This window comes from Panthera pardus, unplaced genomic scaffold (genome assembly GCF_024362965.1).
Source record: "Panthera pardus isolate Hobbes unplaced genomic scaffold, ASM2436296v1 HiC_scaffold_24, whole genome shotgun sequence".
NCBI lineage: Eukaryota > Metazoa > Chordata > Mammalia > Carnivora > Felidae > Panthera > Panthera pardus.
The window spans coordinates 90,208,682-90,229,848 of NW_026526810.1; the positions used below are offsets into that span (position 1 = coordinate 90,208,682).

General features: G+C 38.6%; 1 protein-coding gene across 4 annotated transcripts in view; it reads right to left on the reverse strand.

Annotated features, from left to right (window-relative positions):
- The window catches only part of SOS2 (SOS Ras/Rho guanine nucleotide exchange factor 2), a 91,239-nt gene extending 70,674 nt beyond the window's left edge, over nucleotides 1-20,565 (reverse strand). For all 4 annotated transcript variants that reach the window (XM_019451876.2, XM_019451877.2, XM_053889399.1 and 1 more), the window contains exon 1: nucleotides 20,360-20,565. In XM_019451876.2, coding sequence (XP_019307421.1) covers nucleotides 20,360-20,446 — 87 coding nt within the window. In that variant the 5' untranslated portion in view covers nucleotides 20,447-20,565. The remainder of the gene's footprint in view (nucleotides 1-20,359) is intronic.
- Between the last annotated feature and the right edge of the window lie 602 nt (nucleotides 20,566-21,167).

Consider the following 21,167-nt stretch of genomic DNA (forward strand, 5'->3'; position numbering starts at 1 on the left):
ATAAAACAAGATATTATCTTCATGACCTCAGGATAGGAAAGGATTTCACAAAAATTACTATCCGTAAAGGAAAGGATTCATAAACATAACTATATTAAAATTTAAAACTTAACATTCATCAAAGTTAGCACTGGAGAAGAATAATGTAACACATAAAATAAAAGGGCTCATATCCAGAACACATAAATAACTCCTAGAAATTCAGTAGACGGGCACCTGGATGGCTTAGCTGGGTAAGCATCCGACTCTCAGTTTTGGCTCAGGTCATGATCTCGGGGTTTTGGGAGTTTGAGCCCCAAGTAGGGCTCTGTGCTGAAAGCAGGGAGCCTGCTTGGGATTCTCTCTCTCTCACCCTCTCTCTTTACCCCTCCCCTGCTCACGCTGTCTCTGTCTCTCTCAAAATAAATAAATAAACTTAAATAAAAGAAAAAAAGAAATTCAGTAAGAAAAAAAGTATAAAAATTCCAGTATAGGAGTGCCTGGCTGTCTGTTAGTAGAGCATGTGACTCCTGACCCCAGGGTCATGGTTCAAACCCCATGTTAGGCATGGAGTCTACTTAAAAAAAAAAAAAAAAAAAAAAAGAAAAAACAGGCAAAAAAAATCAGCACTTCATAATAGAAGAAATTCAAATGACCAGTAAGAGCTTTGGCTCTTTAGTAATCAGAGAAATGCAAATTAAACCACAATGAAAACTATTACCCACTCACATCAAACTGCAAAACTAAAATGTCTGAGAATACCAGTAATCATGTAGAACAATGGGAAAAAAAAAAACAATGCGAACTTCAGACACTGCAAATGGAGTGCAAAATGCCTCAATCATTTTATTTTTTTTGGCTCAATCACTTATGAAAACTTAGCCATTATCTACAAAAGTGCAAAATATGCAATACCCTGTAGTCAATAATACTGTAAAAACTGTGTATGTTAACAGATGGTAACTAGACTTATTGTGGTGATCATTTCGTAAAGTATATATACCTGAAACTAATACAATACTGTACATCAATTATACTCAATTAAAAAAATAAAAAATTAAGGACACCTGGTTGGCTCATTCAGTACAGCATATGACTCTTGATCTTGGGGTCATGAGTTTGAGTCCGGCATTTGGTGTAGAATTTACTTAAAAATAAAATCTTATATACGTAGATAAATAAACAAATAAAATGTTTAAAAGGATATGCATACCCTATGTTTAAAGCTATGTAGACCAACATAGCAGACACTAGGCACCTGTGGCTACTGAGTACCTAAAATGTAGCTCCACTGAATTGAAATGGGCTTTAAGTATAGAATATATGCCAGATATCAAAGATATAGTATAAAAAAAGAAAGTCGAATATCTCAATGTTTTTACTGTTTATATGCTAAAATGATTAGATTTATTGGGTTAAATAAAATATATTACTAAAATCAATTTCATCTGTTTCTTCTTACTTTTTTAATACAACTATGAGAAAATTGAAAATTACATATGTTGTTTACATTATATTTCTATTGGACAGCACTGTTCTAGAGAAATTAGCATATGGGTTTACTAGAAGACATGTACAAGAAGGCTCATAAGCAGCATTACTAGTGATACCACCAAACTAGAAACTCAAATATCTAGGGGTGCCTGGGTGGCTCAGTCGGTTAAGCCTCCGACTTGGGCTCAGGTCATGATCTCAGGGTTTGCGAGTTCGAGCCCTGCGTCGGGCTCTGTGCTGACAGCTCAGAGCTTGGAGCCTGCTTCTCATTCTGTGTCTCCCTCTCTCTGCCCCTTCCCTGCTCTTGCTCTGTCTCTCTCGGTCTCAAAAATAAACATTAAAAAAAAAATTAAAAAAAAAAAGAAACTCAAATATCTATCTAAAGTGGAATAAATTATAGCATAGTCATACAATTGAATATAGGAGGAAACATGAGTAACTACAGCTATGGATATGTCTTCAAAATAATGTTGGCAGAAAGAAGCCAGATAAGGAGAATATATACCATGGAATTCTACCTCAAGATCAGACAAAATTAAACTATAATGTTTAGGGACACGTTTAAAAGGTAAAAATATAAAAGAAAAGGGCAGTGATTACCATAAAAGTGGTTACCTTCTGGAGAGTTCTATTGAGAAAAGTGCTAAATAAGTGTTCCTTAAATTGTATATTTATGTTTTATGCATTTTTTATTGTTTTACCACTTCACCATAAATAAGGTTTTAAAATGTTGGAGAATCATCTAGCAAACAGAAAATTAAGGGGTGAAATTACAAAAAAAGTAAGTCAAAAGGACCCTCCTAGTCACAAGCTAATAAATGAAATTAAAATGTCAAGGGTGCCTGGGTGGCTCAGTTGGTTAAACATCTGACTTAGGCTCAAGTCACAATCTCACAGTTTGTGAGTTCAAGCCCCGCAATCAGGCTCGGTGCTGATAGCTTGGAGCCTGGAGCCTGCTTCAGATTCTGTGTCTCCCCCTCTCTCTGCCCCTCCCCTCCTTATGCTCCGTCTCTGTCTCTCTCTCAAAAATAAATAAACATTTAAAAAAAAAATGTCAGAACCCTGGAGACAAAGAGAATATCCTACAAGCTGAGGGTGAAGGAAAGAAGCAGGTCCTATACAAAGTAGGTATTAGACTAGTTCCAGACTTCAACTGTAATACTAGAAGCTAGAAGGCAATAATTTTCATCCTAGAATAATATCCTAATAAACTATCAATCAAATGTCATAGTAAAATGAAGACATGCTTAAGCATAACAAGGTCAAAAATTTTGTCTCCCATGCACACTTTCTCATTAAGCTTTTATAGTTTGTAACAGTAAAACAAGAGTATGAATCAAGGAAGAGAAAAAATGGCATACAGGAAATGAAGGAACTAATACAGAACAAAGGCCAAAGGAGTAACCAGCATGAAGTGAAGGAAAAATGTGAGAGTTGTACAACAGGCATAAGGTCACCAGTCCAGACTGCAGATCAGAATACTCTGGGAGAAACTATCTCAAGAAGATGAAATCAAGGAGCACCTGGCTGACTCAGTCGAAGAACATGTGACTCTTGATCTCAGGGTTGTAAGTTCAAACCCCATGGTGGGTGTAGAGATTACTAAAATAAATAAAAACTTTTAAAAAAAGATGAAATTGATAAGAGTATCTGATGGATCTAAAACTCTTAAGAGGCTATTTAGACAACTGGTAGAGACTTTAATCTTGAATTAGAAAGTACAGGGGCGCCTGGGTGGCGCAGTCGGTTAAGCGTCCGACTTCAGCCAGGTCACGATCTCGCGGTCCGTGAGTTCGAGCCCCGCGTCAGGCTCTGGGCTGATGGCTCAGAGCCTGGAGCCTGTTTCCGATTCTGTGTCTCCCTCTCTCTCTGCCCCTCCCCCGTTCATGCTCTGTCTCTCTCTGTCCCAAAAATAAATAAAAAACGTTGAAAAAAAAAATTAAAAAAAAAAAAAAAAAAGAAAGTACATAGACAACTACACAAATATGAAAACAAGACAATTATTAACTCCAGTAAAAGGTTAGGTAGAAAAGGAAAAGCAGTTTAACTATAAACAACATTTACAGTCATAATTATGTAAACTGTAAATACTGATCCAAACAAAACTAAGATATAACCATGGTGTGGGGTGAAACAGGAAATATGTTATGTATGGTAAGGTAGATGTGTATGGGGGAAGGAGGGAGATGTATATGTGTATTAAAGAATATTAAATCTTTATCTTCCATGGTAGGAAGTTAACAGATAATGGCCAAAACAGAAAGATCAAGAAACAGTAATTTTTTTCCTGAGAGATACAGAATACTGAAACAAATCACTTTGAAAAGTTAAAAGTAATTATCTCTGGAAAGCAGAAAATTTTGTGAATGGAGAAGAGATACTGCTATTTTTCTTACAAGTTATTTTTCTTGTAAGTTAGTTATCTTTTTATTTGCAGGAATAATTTTGATAAAATATAAACTAACTTATAAAGAAATATAATCTGAACTGGGGAAGTAGGAAAAAAGAAGGATACATAAAACTAGAAATGATAAATACTACTTTTTCAAGAACTTTGGATAAGAAGAGTTTAAAGTAAGGCAGTTAGATATTTATACAGGACCACATCCAAAATGACAGGCTTTATAATATTTTTATAAATTCAAAATAGATTTCAGGGAAATATTTTCTCTTACATCATGCACTTCTTTAACATAACAAGAAGAAACTTAATTATATCTTACCATATGTTTCTATTAGATCAATAGAATAAAAATTTTCCTTTTTTAATAAAAAATAAGGATTGGGGTGCCTGGGTGGCTCAGTTGGTTAAGCATCTGACTCTTGATTTTGGCTCAGGTCATGATCTCATGATTCATGAGTTCCAGCCCTGTGTCAGGCTCTGAGCTGACAGAGCCTGCTTGGCAGTCTCTCCCTCCCTCTCTGCCCCTCCCCTATGCCCATTCTCTCCCTCTCTCTCTCTCTCTCTCAAAATAAATGCATAAACATTAAAAAAAAATAAGAATTTACACTGGAAGTTTAGCAATGGCATTCATAAGACTGTTTCTTATAACATCCTTCCATAAAAGCCAAGTGCCCTACTCAGTAAAAGTGTGCATGAGAATTAAAATAATGTCCAACTGGGATAGATTTTTTTTCCTGTGATTATGATTTTGGTAAATAACCTGCAAAGCAATTTTAACATTTAGCATCAAAATTTCTTATGCCAAACTTCTTAAAGTAAGTGCAAATATGAAAAGTCATAAAAATATATGTTAAAATCCCACACATAAATACAAATAGGACATCAAAATGACAATAAAAGATAACCCTACTTTGCACTTCCACAGTGTTTACTATGTCAGCACCGTAAGAGACAGTAAAAATAAAATTACCACATCAAAACAAACTCACCTATCATATTTTCCTGAAAAACTAGTCAGAAAAAGAGCAATTAAAATAATTTTCAGTCCTTAACAGTAGATCAACAAGTCAGACCTGCATTTTAGTTACACCATTTTTTCAAATTGCCAGAAAGTATTTCCCTATACATACACTGTAAAAAGAATAGTCATGATTCTATATATAGATTCATGCACAAAAACATTAAACTTTAAATTTTTTCCTACTGAGATAAACACTATACAAACTTCAGAAATGTCATTTCCTAATTTGTATCTTTCAGTTCTGCATATTCACAATCAAATAAAAAACTCTGGCTAGTGCATTTATTTAATCAATTAACATTTGAGTTTTTGTACAATGTAGAAATAAATCCCTTTGGCCACACAGTATGACATTTATTGATGCCAAATTCTTCACTCCATTGCCAAGATTTTTGCAAGGATGCAAATATCTCAAACATCAATATTAAGAATACTGGAAGTTTAAGGGGCACCTGGGTGGCTCAGTCAGTTAAGCATCTGACTTTGGCTCAGGTCATGATCTCATGTTTTGTGAGTTCCAGCTCTGCATGGGGCTCTATGCTGATAGCTCAGAGCCTGAAGCCTGTTGGGATTCTGTGTCTCTCCATCACTCTCTGCCCCTCCCCCACTTGCTCATGTGCTCTCTTTCTCTCTCTCTCTCTCTCAAAGTAAATAAACATAAAAAAGAATACTGGAAGTTTTTGTTGTTGTTATAAAAGAGTTAAAATTCAATTTAGTGGCACCTGGGTGGTTCAGTTGGTTAAGCATCCGACTTCGGCTCAGGTTGTGATCTCGCAGTTCGTGGGTTCAAGCCCTGCGACCGCTCTTTGCTGACAGCTCAGAGCCTGGAGCCTACTTCGGATTCTGTGTCTCCCTCTCTCTCTGCCCCTCCCCTGCTCACGCTCTGTCTCTCTCTCTCTCAAAAATAAACATTAAAAAAAATTCAATTTAAAAAGGAAAAGCAAATTTCATTCTAAAAATATATGCAAGGGGCGCCTGGGTGGATCAGTCGGTTGAGCGTCCGACTTCGGCTCAGGTCATGATCTCACAGTCTGTGAGTTCCAGCCCCATGTCGAGCTCTGTGCTGATGGCTCAGAGCCTGGAGCCTGCTTCCGATTCTGTGTCTCCCTCTCTCCCTGCCCCTTCCCTGCTCATGCTCTCTCTCTGTCTCAAAAATAAATAAAAACATTAAGAAAAAAAAATTAAAAAAAAAAATATATACGCAAAAGACTATAAAATATTGCTGACAAATTTTAAAAGACCTATGTAAATGAAAAGATAAACTTTATCAGCTGGAAGACTCAATATCATTAAGATGTCAATTCTTCTCAAATGATCTATCAATTCAACACAATCCCAATAAAAATTCCAGGTTTTTGCATAGTAATTGATACCCTGATTTTAAAATTCTTATGGAGGGGCGCCTGGGTGGCTCAGTTGGTTAAGCGTCCGACTTCGGCTCAGGTCATGATCTTGCGGTCCGTGAGTTTGAGCCCCGCGTCGGGCTCTGTGCTGACTGCTCAGAGCCTGGAGCCTGTTTCAGATTCTGTGTCTCCCTCTCTCTGACCCTCCCCTGTTCATGCTCTGTCTCTCCCTGTCTCAAAAATAAATAAATGTTAAAAAAAATAAAAAAATAAAAAAAATAAAATTCTTATGGAACTACAAAGGCCCAAGAATAACCAAAACAACTCTGAAAGAGAACAAAGTTGGAGGGCTAAAATTACCTCATTTCAAGAATTTTTATAAAGCTACAACAATCAAAACAGTGTAGTATTGTTGTAAAGACAGGCAAAAAGGTCAATGGAACAGAATAAAGAATCCAGAAAGAAAGCCATAAATATACAGATGAATAATTTTTTTTAAAAGATCTTATTTTTAAGTAATCTCTATATCCCATATGGGGCTCAAATTCACAACCCTGAGATTAAGAGTCACATACTCTACTGACCTAGCCAGCCAGGTGCTGAGTGATGAGTGATTTTTAATACAGGCATAAAGGAAAGGACAAAACTTATCAAACTGTACATTTTAAACATTTATTTCAATAAATGATAGCAGAACAACAGATATCCATATGGAAAAAAAAGTAACATACAAAACTATCTCATATGTAAAAATTAACTCAAATAGATCGTAGATCTAAATAGAAAACCTAGAACTATAAAATTTCTAGGAGAAAAAGTAGAAAATTTTTATAACTCTCAGTTAACTAAAGTTTTCATAAATATGACACCAGAGGCATCGTCCCTAAAAAAGCAAATGGGTAAACTGGACTTCATAATAATTTAAAACTTTTGCTCTTCAAAAGATAATATTAAGAAAATGAAAAGACAAGTTACAGACTGGAAGAAAATCTCTGTAGAGCATATATCTGATACAGGATTTGTATCAGACATATATAGAACTCTCAAAATGCAATAAAAAGCAAACAAATGGGCAAAATGGGCAAAAGATTTGATGAAACACTTCACCAAAGAAAACAATGGATGGCAAATAACATGAAAGATGTTCAACATCATTAATCACTAGGGAAATACAAATAAAAACCACAAGGAGATACCAAGACAGACCTATTACAGTGGCTAAAATTAAACACCAAATATTGGCAGGAGGAACTGGAACTCTCATACTTTGCTGGTGGGAATGTAAAACTGTAAGAGTTTGAATGGAAAAGTTTGATAGTTACTTAAAAAGTTAAACATATGTCTACTGTCTGATCCAGCCACCTTTGGTAATTACTCAAGAAAAAAGGAAATGTATGTTCATATAAAGACTTGTACACAAATATTCATAGCAGTTTTATTTGTAATAGCCAAGACTGGAAAACCAAATGTACACATATAGGTAACAAGATAAACAGTGGTATACACACAATGGAATGCCACTGAGCAATAAAAAAGGAATGAACTATTAATATATGAAGCAAAATGGATGAATCGCAAGACAATTATTCTGAGTAAAAGAAGCCAGACAAAAAGAGTATATATTGTATGATTCCATTACTATAAAACTCTAAAAAATGCAATCTATAGTGATGGAAAGCAGAACAGTAACTGCTTGGGTACAAGAAATGGGGAGGGAGGGTTGGGAGGGAGAATTAATGAGAGTCAGGAGGAAATTATGGGGCTGAGGATATATTCAATATTTTTTGTGATGGCTTCACTGATATATACATACACAAAAACTTATCAAACTGCACACTTTAAATATATGCAGTTTATTATATGTCAATTATACTCCCAATAGTTTTAGAAAATAAAAATATAACATTTTTAAAATAAGGTAGCATTTTCTTTAACTAGGGTATATAATGAAGAATTGAAACTGCAGCTGTACACTATCAAATCTTTAAGGTCAGAACCATTTCTTATGTTTTTGGTTTCCTCTTATTTCCCCACCCTTTTATTTCTAATATACAGGTAATCTAGTGCCACGTTTTGCCTAAGGAAAGCACTCAGTATATACCTGTTAAATAAATAAATTCACTGTAGCAAAGAGATTTCTTAGCCTCACTGAAATCTGGCCATCTGGCACTGGCGAAAATTGAGAACTCCATAAAATTAGTTTTTATTTCACTGGATATGCACTGGAGACTCAATTATCGCATATAACATTACAAATGAGATTTCCAATCTATGTTCCTCCGTTCTCACTATCAATATTCACTTCTCAGATTCAGTGCTCTTAGGTGCTTTCTTGAAGGGTTTTCTTTTCTTTTCTTTTTTTTTTTTCCTTAGAGAGAGAGAGAGAGCAAGAGAGAGAGGGAGCGTGTGCGCACCCATGAGCAGGGGAGAGGGAGATAGAGAGAGAGAATCTCAGACAGGCTCCACACTCAGCACAGAGCCCGACACGAGGTTTGATCCCATGACCCTGGATCACGACTTGAGCTGAAATCTTGAGGGGTTTTCAATGTAAGTTTTTTTTAAAATGGAGATAAGTACAGGACAAGAATCTTATTCTATTCAGCTTAATATTATGTGAATTCAGCTTAATATTATGTGAGGGCTTACCATAAAATAATCAAAACATGTAGAGAAAACTATTGGTGGAAGCTAACATTTTGTCATTAAAATTTTCCTTAAATGGAATGCAATGGCATATGATCTGTCATGTGACTATTAAGTACATTCCCATACAGGCAGGCCATTAGCCTATAAAGCCAAGAAAGTGCAGGCTAGATCAATGGTTCCGCGATGTTTCAGGGACAAAGCATTTGGAAGTTACACTGCTCTTAGCAGAATATGAAATATTAAGTCACTTATATTTCATCATAGAGAGTAGGCGTAACATTAGTAAAAATGACTACAAAACTGAAAACTATAGGCACATGTTTGTAAGAAAAAACAAAAAGTGCCAAACTTTTTCCTGCAAAATCTCTGTATCTCTTGTTCATTTGTGTTACTATCTTTCACTACTCATTAGCAAGTAAACTGTAGCAGACACACCATAGGCTTAAGAAAAACTCAGGAGAGAAAAATAAAATTGAAAAAAATTAATATTGGCTTTTTTCCCCCTGTGAACTAGGAAAAGGTCACTATTCTCAATATGCTTTTATTCAAAGGATATTTACTCCTAGTGCCAAATACCCACTTCCTTCAGCATACTACCAAAACTTTTAGTATGTACTCTTTCTTAAAGAAGATCTGCCTGACAAGGTACCTGCACTCAAAGAGTAAACAGGCTCTCCTTTCCCACCTCTTCTCAGCTGCCCTCCCACTTTGCTGAAGAGGCAGATCTCTAACTTACTCTGAATGTCACTATGGTGTGTTGTCCTGGGGTGCAATAAAAAACTAATAACTAAATTCTAGGACACTAAACAAAGAGACAATTACAAATACTTTTCATTAAAGTACCCTGCTTCTTGGGGTGCCTGGGTGGCTCAGTCAGTTAAGCATCTGGCTTTGGTTCAGGTCATCTCGCGGTTTGTGAGTTTGAGCCCTGCATCGGGCTCTGTGCTGACAGCTCAGAGCCTGCAGCCTGCTTTGGATTCTGTGTCTCCCTCTCTTTCTGCCCCTCCCCCACTCATTCTCTCCTTCTCTCTCTCTCTCTTTCTCTTTCTCTCTCTCTATCTCTCAAAAATAAATAAATAATTTAAAAAGTACCTTGCTTCTTCCATTTGCTAGCCTACTATCAAAAAACACAGCCTAAGGAGAAAAACTCTTGAAAACAAAGAAAAGAAAGCATCTTTAAGAAATATTAAAAGGCAGTATTACCTTATCTCATTCAGGAGAAAAAAATTCAAAGCAAGTTTTCACACTTTATCTACTTTCCTATCTTACAATTAGAATTCAGAAGTGAGATGGCTGGCATGTGACATGTATTAACACATTCATTTGAACGCATTCATTTGAACTGAAAAATTAAGTCAGACTTTGTCTCAAAGAAGATAAATATGATGAGGCTGGTTGGCTTGACAATTAAAACTAACCTTGGCAATTTGGTTATGTGGTGGATATTTTGCATTAAACAAATGAGCGTGGTACTCAGAATTCTAAGGTGGCCTCTAGGATTCCCACCCCGTGATATACATGCTCTGTGTACTCCTCTTGAGTGTGGGCAGGACCTGTGAATGTGATGAGGATATCACTATGATCAAGCTACCATATAAGGCAAAAGTGACTATGATCCCTAATCAGTTGACTTTGAGTTAATCAAAAGATTATCACTAAATCAGGTGAGTCCTTTAAAAGAAGGTCTAGTGTATGAGATAAGAAACAGCACCAGATACATTCCTGTTGGCCTTAAAGAAACAAACTGACATGTCATAGGGAGGGTCGTGTGGCAAGGAATGGCAGCAGCCTCCAGGAGCTGAGGGCCTCAGACATGTAGCTGCAAGGAAATGAATTCTGCCAATAACTACATGAGCTTGGAAGAGGATTACCAAGCTTCAGATGAGACTGCATGCCCAGCCAAAGCCTTGACTGAGACCCTAAGCAGAAAACCCAGGTAAGAGCTGTGCCTAGACTTTTGACCTACGGAAACTGAGACAATAAATTTGTGTTGTATTAAGCCACGAAGCTTGTAATAATTTGTTACGCAGCAGAACATGAATACAATGAACTAGATCTACAGCTCCAAGAATTCAATGAAAGTATGTTTAAAGATGAGGCGTCTGGGTGGCTCAGTTGTTAGTTAAGCATCCAACTCGTGATTTCGACTCGGGTCATGATCTCACGGTCATGGGATTAAGCCCCTTGTCGGGCTCCGTGCTGACGGCTCAGAGACTGCTTGGAGTCTCTCTCTCTCCCTCTCTTTCTGCCCCTCCCCTGCTCATGCACTCTCTCTCTTCCACAAATAAATAAACATAAAAAAAAAAAAGAAAATGTTTAAAGAATATGATAAGGTAAAATATATTTTATTAGTAAATACTGTCATAGCTAAAGTGTACTAAAGTTAATACTGTTTTCATTTTCCCAATTTTTCTTAGATATACTGGACTAAACAAACTACTTAGAAGCAAAAAAGTGAAAAAGTAACAGTTATAATTATTAGTCATTTGATACGTTCTAGAAAAGCTAGAAAATAAAAAAGTGAATAGCTCTAAATACCAGGCAACAAATCATTCTGCAAGTCAGGTGGTTTCCAACTTTTTACTTTAAACAAAAGGAGTTTAAAGTAAATGAGTTGCTGGGTGACATGTCATTAAGACTCTTTGATAGATCACAATATAATTTTTGGCATATAATTTTGAAAGAAGCTTAAAAATGAGTTTGATTGTTTTAAATTCTTCTATTTATGTTAACAAGGGGTCTCAGGGCTTACATCTATAGAAATCGGAAATAGGAATAGAACTAACACTGAACTATGATTCACCTCTGCAAGACCCTATCTTATTCTAGCAGTAAGTCATCCACAAAACATGAACTAATTTAAAAACAATGCAAACAACTACATAGGTGTCACTGAATAATGCATATTCAGTAAAACTTTATAAGTACTAATTGTTCAAAATCCATGACATACATGTTCTTTTGATCAACCATGTCCTGCTAGTAATTCACCCTAAAAGAAAGATCTTAACACCTTATAGTCACTGAAGAGTTTTAAAAATTCAATATGTAGACACTTTTGTTGAGGAAAATGTAACTATAAAGAAGAGATAAAAGACTTTCAAGCATAAAAATAATATATTAGACTATAATTATGTGGAGGAAGTGGAAGGAAAAATTCAGAGAGAAAAAAGAATGATATAAAATTTCCAGCTGTTAAAAAAAAGCACTTTGTCCCATTTGCAATGACATGGATAAAACTAGAAAGTATAATGATAAGTGAACTAAGTCAGGGAAAGACAAATACCATGTGATTTCACTGATATATGGAATTTAAGAAACAAATGAGCAAAGAGAAAAAAGAAAGAGAGATCAACAGATTCTTAACTATAAAGAACAAAATGATGGTTACCAGAGGGGAGAGAAATGGGGGGATGGGTCAAATCGTTGATGGGGATTAAGGAGTGCACTTGTCATGATGAGCACCAGTTACTGTATGGAAATGATGAATCACTATCACTATATTGTACACTTGAAACTAATATAACAAAAAAAAAAAAAAAAAAGAAACTAATATAACACTGTATGTTAACTAACTGGAATTAAAATAAAAACTTTTTTAAATATATATATATATATTTTAATGTTTATTTGTTCTTGAGAGACAGAGAGACAGAGAGACAGAGCACGAGTGGGGGAGGGGCACAGAGAGAGACTGGGAGATACAGAATCTGAAGCAGGCTCCAGGCTCTGAGCAGTCAGCACAGAGCCCGACGTGGGGCTCGAACTCACAAACTGCGAGATCATGACCTGAGCTGAAGTCAGACGCTCAACCAACTGAGCCACCCAGGCGCCCCAAAATAAAAACATTTTTTAAAAAGAACTTTGTCATGTATATTATAAAAAGATGAATGGTGGATATCAACTTGTTATGGTATTTAGATTTCACTGGATATATTTAAAAGACTGATAGAACTGTTTTATTTTAAAACATCAGTATTTAGGGGTGCCTGGGTGGCACAGTTAGTTGAGTGTCCAATTCTTGACTTCAGCTCAGGTCATGATCTCAGAATCATGGGATCGAGCTCTGTAAACACAGGGCCCCGTGCTGAGTGTGGAGCCTGTTTATGATTCTCTCTATCTCCCTCTGCCCTTCTCCCCTACTCATGCTCTCTCTCTCTAAAACGAAAACAAAAAAAGTCAGTATTTAGAACATATATATATATTTTTTAATGTTTATTTATTTTTGAGAGAGAGACACAGGGTGTGAGTGGGGGAGGGTCAGAGAGAGAGGGAGACACAGAATCTGAAGTGGGCTCCAGGTTCTGAGCCGTCAGCACAGAGCCTGACGTGGGGCTCGAACTCACAAACGGGGAGATCAGACCCGAGCGGAAGTCAGATGCCCAACCGACTGAGCCACCCAGGCGCCCCCTAGAACACATATAAAATTGTATCTTCTGCAACTATTTGAACGTGAAAATTTTTATTAAATGTCAACATAAAAACATGCAATTAAAAAATTTCTTTTGGGGCAAACCCTTTAAGAGACTCTTAAATACAGAGAACAAACTGAGGGTTGATGGGGGTGGGGGAAGAGGGGAAAATAGGTGATGGGCACTGAGGAGGGCACTTGTTGGGATGAGCACTGGGTGTTGTATGTAAGTGAGGAATACATCATAACTGCATACACTGCATGTTAGCCACCCTGACAATAAATTATACATATAAAAACATTTCTTTTGGGGATACATAGCAATAAAAGTAAAAAAAAAAAAAAAAAAAGCAAAACAAAACAAAAAACAAACCCTCTAATTTAGGAGAATCAAGGCTCCATGCTGATTAGATTTGAGCCTAGTGTGACACAGAAGGGAAGGATGATGACCAGGTTTCTGGCTTGAATATATCATTTATACTGGAGGTTTTGGAAGATGATAATAAACTTGGATTGGGTTATGTTGTGAACATCTGCATAGGAATGTCCAGGAAGCAGGGGATGTAGCAGTTTTAAATAGGCTTCAGGAGAAGTCCTCTTCAAGATGATGTTTGACTTAAAGGAGATACGAGGACCAGTCATGTTTTTAATCTGCAGGAAGGTTGTTCTAGGCAGACAAAACAGCAAATACAAAAGCCCAGAGATTAGAATACGTCTACAGATTAGAATGTCTCTATCTGTGGGTACAAGATAGCCACTATGGGCAGGAGCAGAGTAAAAAAAAGGGACAGTAGTAAATGAAGTCAGAGGCGTAAAGGTAAAGGGCAGCATAGAGTGCAATAACCTATTGAGAGGACTTAGACTTTTATTCTGAGAAGCAATGAGAGTTTTGAACAAAGGAATGACATGATCTTACTTATCTCTACTATGTTAAGAAAAGACTGAATGGGGCAAGGGCAGAAGAGAGGAGGCCAGTTATAGGGTATTTTAATACTCCAGGAGATTGATGATGACTTGGTCTCAGGTGGTAGAAGGTGGAAGAGTAAGAAATGGTGACTGAATGAATATAGCTACTGTTTTCGAAGTACAGCTAAATGGATTTTCTGAGAGATTAGAGAGACAAGATTTAGGAATAACTCCAGATTTTTATTTGGAGCAACTAAAAGGATGGAGTAGCCATTTACTGATATAAGAAATACTACAAAAGGAGCAGGTTTTGCAGGGGAAGAGAAGGAGCTCAGTATTGGCTGAGATGCCTATCACAAATACATGTGGAGGTATCAAGCAAGAAGTTGCTTAGGCTCAGGAGAGAGGTCTGAGTCAGAAATAAAAATATGGAAATCATCAGATATGGATGACATGCGAAGCCATGAGGCTGGATGGGATCCACAAGAAGTGACTGTAAATAGAAACAAAAGTCCCAAAACTAAGCTCTGGGGAAGTCAGGATGAAGTAGTTAGGGAAGATGAGGAGGAATCAACAAAGGGAGAAGACTAGAAGGAATAGCCAGAGGGAGAAAACCTACAGAGGTTGGCATCCTGGAAGCCAAACAAGGAAAAGGATTTCAAGAAAGAGAAGTTCAACCGCCAAATGCTGCTAATGGGTTACTTAAGAAAGCAAAGTGCTATGTAAGTAAGAGGTAATGTTTGAGTTTACAAAGGGACTTAAGAAAACAGGGAGACTGAAAACTTTCCTTGGAAGAGACAATACTAGTGCTCATATCTACATCTTGATGTTATTTTCATTGTATTGCCTCATCTCCACACATTAAAATGTGAAGTGCACAACACTTCATACATTACAAAGGCTTTCTACTGTCATATGTTCTTACATAAAAGAAGAAAAGTTTCAGGTTGTTAATTTTTAACGTGACTACATGAGATAATGCTAAATCCATTAGTTCCATTAAAATTCCTTCCTGATTCAAACATACAGGCTAACAGAGGATATAATCAAACTACCGTTCCCTTGAAAGAGAGGCCATGGTTAATATAAAAGACACATAGTGGATTTATGTCAAGTGGTAACACAGGTAATGCTTTGGATAGTCAGCATAAAACACTTTAATGGAATATTATCGCTCCAAATATACCATACCAAAATTAAACTGAAAATGGAGGACGACTACTAAATCATGGCTGACAGGGAACTAAATGCAGCAAGTTAAAATGCATTCCTAATGCTCATCCAGTTCTGGCTGAACCCCTTGGGTCAGTTTGGGTCATTATTAGTTTGGAATAATTCCAAATGACTCCCTGGAGTTCTACTTTTATATTCACTGGCTTTAGGAAATCCAGAACAGGACTGACGTCACAAAAAATCATAGGATATCCTATTTGTTGCTAGCTTTCAGTTGCAGTGATCTTTTAAAAAAGCAATTTGATCAAGTTAATCTAATTATTTTGTTACATAAATAACACTACAGGACTTCGTATTTTCAGGCAGAAACGTTAACCTGGTCTTACCAACTAGCCTCTTCTTTTCACTCCATCTTGGTTCTTTAAAACAAGTCGTGTTTCCTACCTTTCCCTCAGTCTCAAACTCTTTCTCCACCCCCACCCCCTTTCTTTGTCAACTCCTATTGATCTTTCAGATAATTGCTTACTTCTTTATTGTCTGACTTTCTCAGTCCTCTCCCACACAGCCATTTAGAAGGGAAGCTTTATGAGAGCAGGGGCCTTACTACAACCTCAGTATCAAGAGTAGCGCCGGGAACCTATGAGGCACTCAATAAATATTTGAATATATCCTCCACAACTCGGCACGGATGTTACTTCCCTAGAAAAGCCTTCCTTGACCTTCTTATGTTAGTGACACCAAGTTTATTTTCTCAAAGCACCCAATGATTTTTTTCTGGGCCCCAGAAAGATCCAGAGCAGTCTTCTAAAATGGCTCCAGGAGACATTAGTACAAAGGCAGAAACACTATATCTTACAGAGTTCACAAAAGCATTTCTAAACCAAAACCCCCGACCCTCTTTTTCCTTGCCACAGACTGCTGTTTAATTAACTCAGACGTTCTCTCATACCTCTTATATTTTAGACAGCTACCTAAGAGCAAACTGTAACATTTGGGGTGGGGAGTTCATATTTAACCTAATTAAGTTAGAGTCAGGAACAATGTAATTCAACCAATTCTTTCTATGACATTTGTAACTACAGATAGTAAGACATCAGATATTTTTTTTTCCATAATTAGCCTGGTGAAGAACACCTGAAGGAAAAGACATCCACAAGGGAAACATCAGGGACTAAAAAACCTGTTAAAATGGTTTTAAGGTATGTTTCCCATACGTAGAATGCTTACACTGATTTTTCTCAGCATACAATCAATAGCACATACACAAAGTACCAAAGGCATTTCAAAGACATAGGTAATAAGCTGCACTTACAAGTATACTCCTGTGCTCTTTTTTCCTCCCAAGTAATATGATAGCTTCAATTTTCTTAGGGAGTAGTGGTGAAGACATTTATGTTTCTTGCTCTTTTAGGGAAGATACATAATTTAGCAGTAATGTTAACAATCATGTATCATCCATTAGTAATGTCATTTCGCTCTGCTTTACCCTCTCTAGTTCTTTACGTATGTAAATGCTCTACATGAAGTTCTGTTATAAAAGTTAAATAACAACAACAAAAAGTGAAAGAACAAAAACAAAACAAAAAGTGACAGAACACATTTTTATTTTCAAAATCATTTTTCCATAAATCTATTTTTCAATGTTAGTGTTTCTATGTAGCGAAATACATATTTAAAGTTGGTTTAAAAAATGTGGTTTTGGGGTGCCTCAGTGGCTCAGTTGAGCATCCAACCCTTGATTTTGGCTCGGTTTATGATCCCAGGGTTGTGGGATCAAGCCCTGAGCTGGACTCTGACGTGGATGTGAAGCCTGCTTGAGATTTTCTCCCTCTCTCTCCCTCTCCCTTTGCCCCTCTCCCTAGCTCGTGTGTGCGCTTTCTCTTAAAAAAAAAAAAAAAAAAAAAAAAAAGAAGACCCCTGTAGTTTCCAGGGCCAACAATGGTGACTTTACCATATTATTTGATTTTCATAAAAATTAGCCAAAAGTTGAAAATAAGCAAAAGAGATTACTAGGTGTCTTTCAGTACAATGCTGTCCTCAAAGCTCTGATTACTCCGTAATGACTGCATTATTTTAGAAATCTGTAAGATTAACATAGAGATGTTTTGTCTGGTACAGAAACAAATAATTTCAAATCAACAGAAAAGACAATCCACAACTCAGTGTTTATATTCCTATAGGATATTAACTAATTTTGTATCTTACCCAACAATCTTATCTTAATACTACTTTTAAATTATCTATAAATACCTACCTCCTAAAATTTTCATATGAAGAAGCCTTAACATCTTGTGAGTTCCCTCATTAAGGAATGCATTAAATCAAACTCACTAACACATGTTCATTTATATTTGCATGACAGCTATGATTTTACTTTTCTGAAAAGTATACTTCAAGTTTTCGAGGTTCCACCAAGATGCCCAAGTAGAATCTGATAGAGCCAATTGAACTACATTGCTCTTTTCACACACTCACATACACACACACACACAGATATTCTTTACATAACTTTGAGTTCCTAAATGCTATCTTATTTATATAAACCAAAACGAGAAAGTTTAGAATTCTCAGTGTAGATGGTAAACACTTTTAGAGTGGGGCCCCTGCTTTTATTCATCTGTGTAATTTTAGCTCCAGCATGGTGCCAAATACCTAAAATGTGTTCAATTAATGTTAATTGCAATTATACTTCAATTTTTAAAAATGCAGGGATAAAAATAAAGTGCAGTAAAAAAAGAAAAAAAATGAAGTATACCACATGTTCAATGGAGGAAAAACCAACTGGAGGAGAAAAATCCTAGTGGCCTAAACTACTGCTACAAGTCAATTACTAACCCTGGTCGTCTTTATAACTATTTGTCAGCTGAAGGAAGCCAAAGTCTAGAGGCTTTCAATGTAAAGGCAGAGCGTCCCAAGAAATGGCAGGATTTCTCATTGTACAAAGGTATGGGTGGCAGGCACATACCAGAATGTAACACATCCTACAAAGAAAGAGTGAACCTTGAACTCTTTATGAACTGTAACTCTTAGCAGGCACTACAAACCTACATGTTGCAATACCACAAATACCCAAATGCCACAAAACTGAACGTAATTCAAATTACTAACACCAAAAATTTTCCCAAAATATGAAAAATGTCTTCCTTAGGAATATATCTCAATTCTATAATAACAGTAAATTAATGAATTAAATAAAAATTGCTTTTTGAATTCAATTCACCTCCTAAGACCACATTTTCTTAGATGTATTGATTCCATAAGCATGGGATATACGAGAACTGTGGTATAAGACAATACAAGTCTACAAGACACCTGAGCTCCAGGTAAACAAGCACAGAAAATAAATGCAAAATAACAGTCTCAAAGCAATGGACTAGTAGGCTTGTTCTGGCTTTGTTTCTAGCCTAACCTGAAGAAGTAAATCTGTGCATGCAGGATCATTAGGGTAAAAGCTACCTACTGAATAAGTTATGCAACATACATTCAAAGACTATTTGCTACCAGAAAGTACCTGTAGGTAGATACGTGCGTCACACTGCCAACAATACATGCCTACCTGATAACTGCACTCACACTTCTGCTGAGTGCAACTGTTCATGGACAAGTCAATTACTATCTAAGCATATCCCCCTTTACTTTCAACTCAGGCCAGAGTTCATTATCACTACTCAGCACATACCCGTTTCTTTCCCCCTCCGTTTAGAATCAGGCTGCCCATGGAAGTAAAGTCAATTTAATACTTCAACACCCAGCATGCCAATGAAATGATAACTGCCACTGGTTACCTCCACTAAGTTCTCTAAAAAGACATGACTTGGTGTTTGGCCCAAGGGAGGCAGTATCTCCTTGTAAGAATTATGAAAACAATGGAAAATCTAAAACTGAATGCAGGTGGAAAATGTTTTTACTTTTAAAATATACCTCTTCCTTTCACTTACAGAAATGTATTGTATGGACATTTATTTTCCAAGTGCAGTCTTTTAAGTTAATGTTTATTTTTCTTTATTATTTTGAAGTTTATTCTTGGTTATTTTGCACAAAATGCGGATGGGGCTAAACCTGCATCAATGGCAATGGAAGCCCATGTTCAGCAGGTGTCCTGTCTAATCCTGCAGTCTCTGTCTTGACTTTACAAAAAGGTTTATTTTAAAAATGACAGTGTGATTACTATCTAAATGCACAAACGAAGACCGACATCACCTACAGGAGAGATGCACTCAGGCGATATACACCCAAACTTGAAAGAGTGATTTTTATGAGCTGCCCCTTTTTTGCCCCCTTAAAATGATTCCAAGTTCTAAACTGCACCCAGTGAAGAAACACCAAATTTTATAGGGGAAATCTTTTGTAAACAGATAAGACACTTCTGGCAGGAAGTTAAGAAGGCACTTTAAATTTACCTCAAGAATTGTAAAAGGAGTCTTACGGCTCACTGACATTTCACACGTGAAACACATTCATATTACAAAACAGTACTGCCCCTTAAGTGAGTGGACACCCTTGACAAGCAAACTGCCTAGGGGAACACCCCCAAAGAACCTGATTAAAAGTAATTACCAGGTCTGGAAATGAACTTTTGTTTTAGAAACTATGTAAACACCAGCGAGACTTTCTCCTGCCCGAATCCAGCCTGAGGACAACAAATTGGCCAACGGCGGAAGTCGCCTGACAAAATGACTGCAACATGAAATCCATTTTTATGATCATAACAAAACCTTCCTTCCGGGGCCAGGCAAAAACTTGAGAAAACGTCCTTCTTGATGCAACAGGCGACTGTTGAGCCCCCCCACAGCCAGCCATTGAGCAACAGCTGGACCCGCGGGACCCGGGCACTGGGAGGATGTGCAGCTCTCCGTTAGAAGCTCGCAGGGGGCCCCGGGCCCGGCACCCCCCGCCCGCCTGCTGCCGGGCTCCGCAGACGCAGCTCGCGGCCGCCCCGGCACCTCCCTGGGCCCCCGCGGCCGCCCAGGAGCGGCACTGACCTTCCGCAGGGCCGAGACCAGCAGTCCCCGCCATTTCGGACTGTTCTCCTCGCTGAAGAACTCGTACGGCTGCGGCGCCTGCTGCATGGCCCCGGCGGCAGCGCCTCTGCATCAGGGGCGGCCCGCGGACCGAGCCGGGCCGGGCGGGTGGCCTGACAGGCAGGGCGCGGGCCGCCTCGCCTCGCCGGCCGCCGCCGCCCGGGCCGCAGCTACGGCCGAGGCGGCTCGGGGGCGGCGCCGGCGGGCGGGCGGGGGCTCCGGGGGCGGTTTCCTCGGCCCGGGCGGCCTCGCCTCGCGCAGAGTCCGCAGAGGAAGCGCGGCGGCCCGAGAACCCGGGCTACCCCCAGCTGCGACCGAGACGTCGGCCTCCTTTCCCGGAGGCGTTGGCCCGCTCCTCGGGCGGCTCCTCCTCCTTTGTCTGGGTTCGCAGTCCCGCGCGGGGTACAGCTGACCTCGCCCTCGCCCCCGCCCCAACTACCGCTACGGCCGCGGCAGGCGGAGAGCGGCGGCGGCAGCTCGTCTCTTCATCGCCTCATTCCCGCCCTCCCAACAGGCAACGCTGCCCGGCCCGCTCGAGTCACCTCCAGAGGGCCCTGGGGATCGGGCGAGCGAGCCACACTCTCGCGCGCACAGTGCTGGCCACCGCCGCCGCCGCCGCCCCTTCAGACACCGCGCACAGCGCCCCGGGGCCGCCGCCGAGCTCCGGGCCCCAGCAGTCGCCTCTCGGCCCGCCCCCTCGGCCCGGCGCTCATTATCCCGGGTCGCCGGAGAAGCCCCGCACGGAGCATGCGCGCCGCGGAGCAGGCAG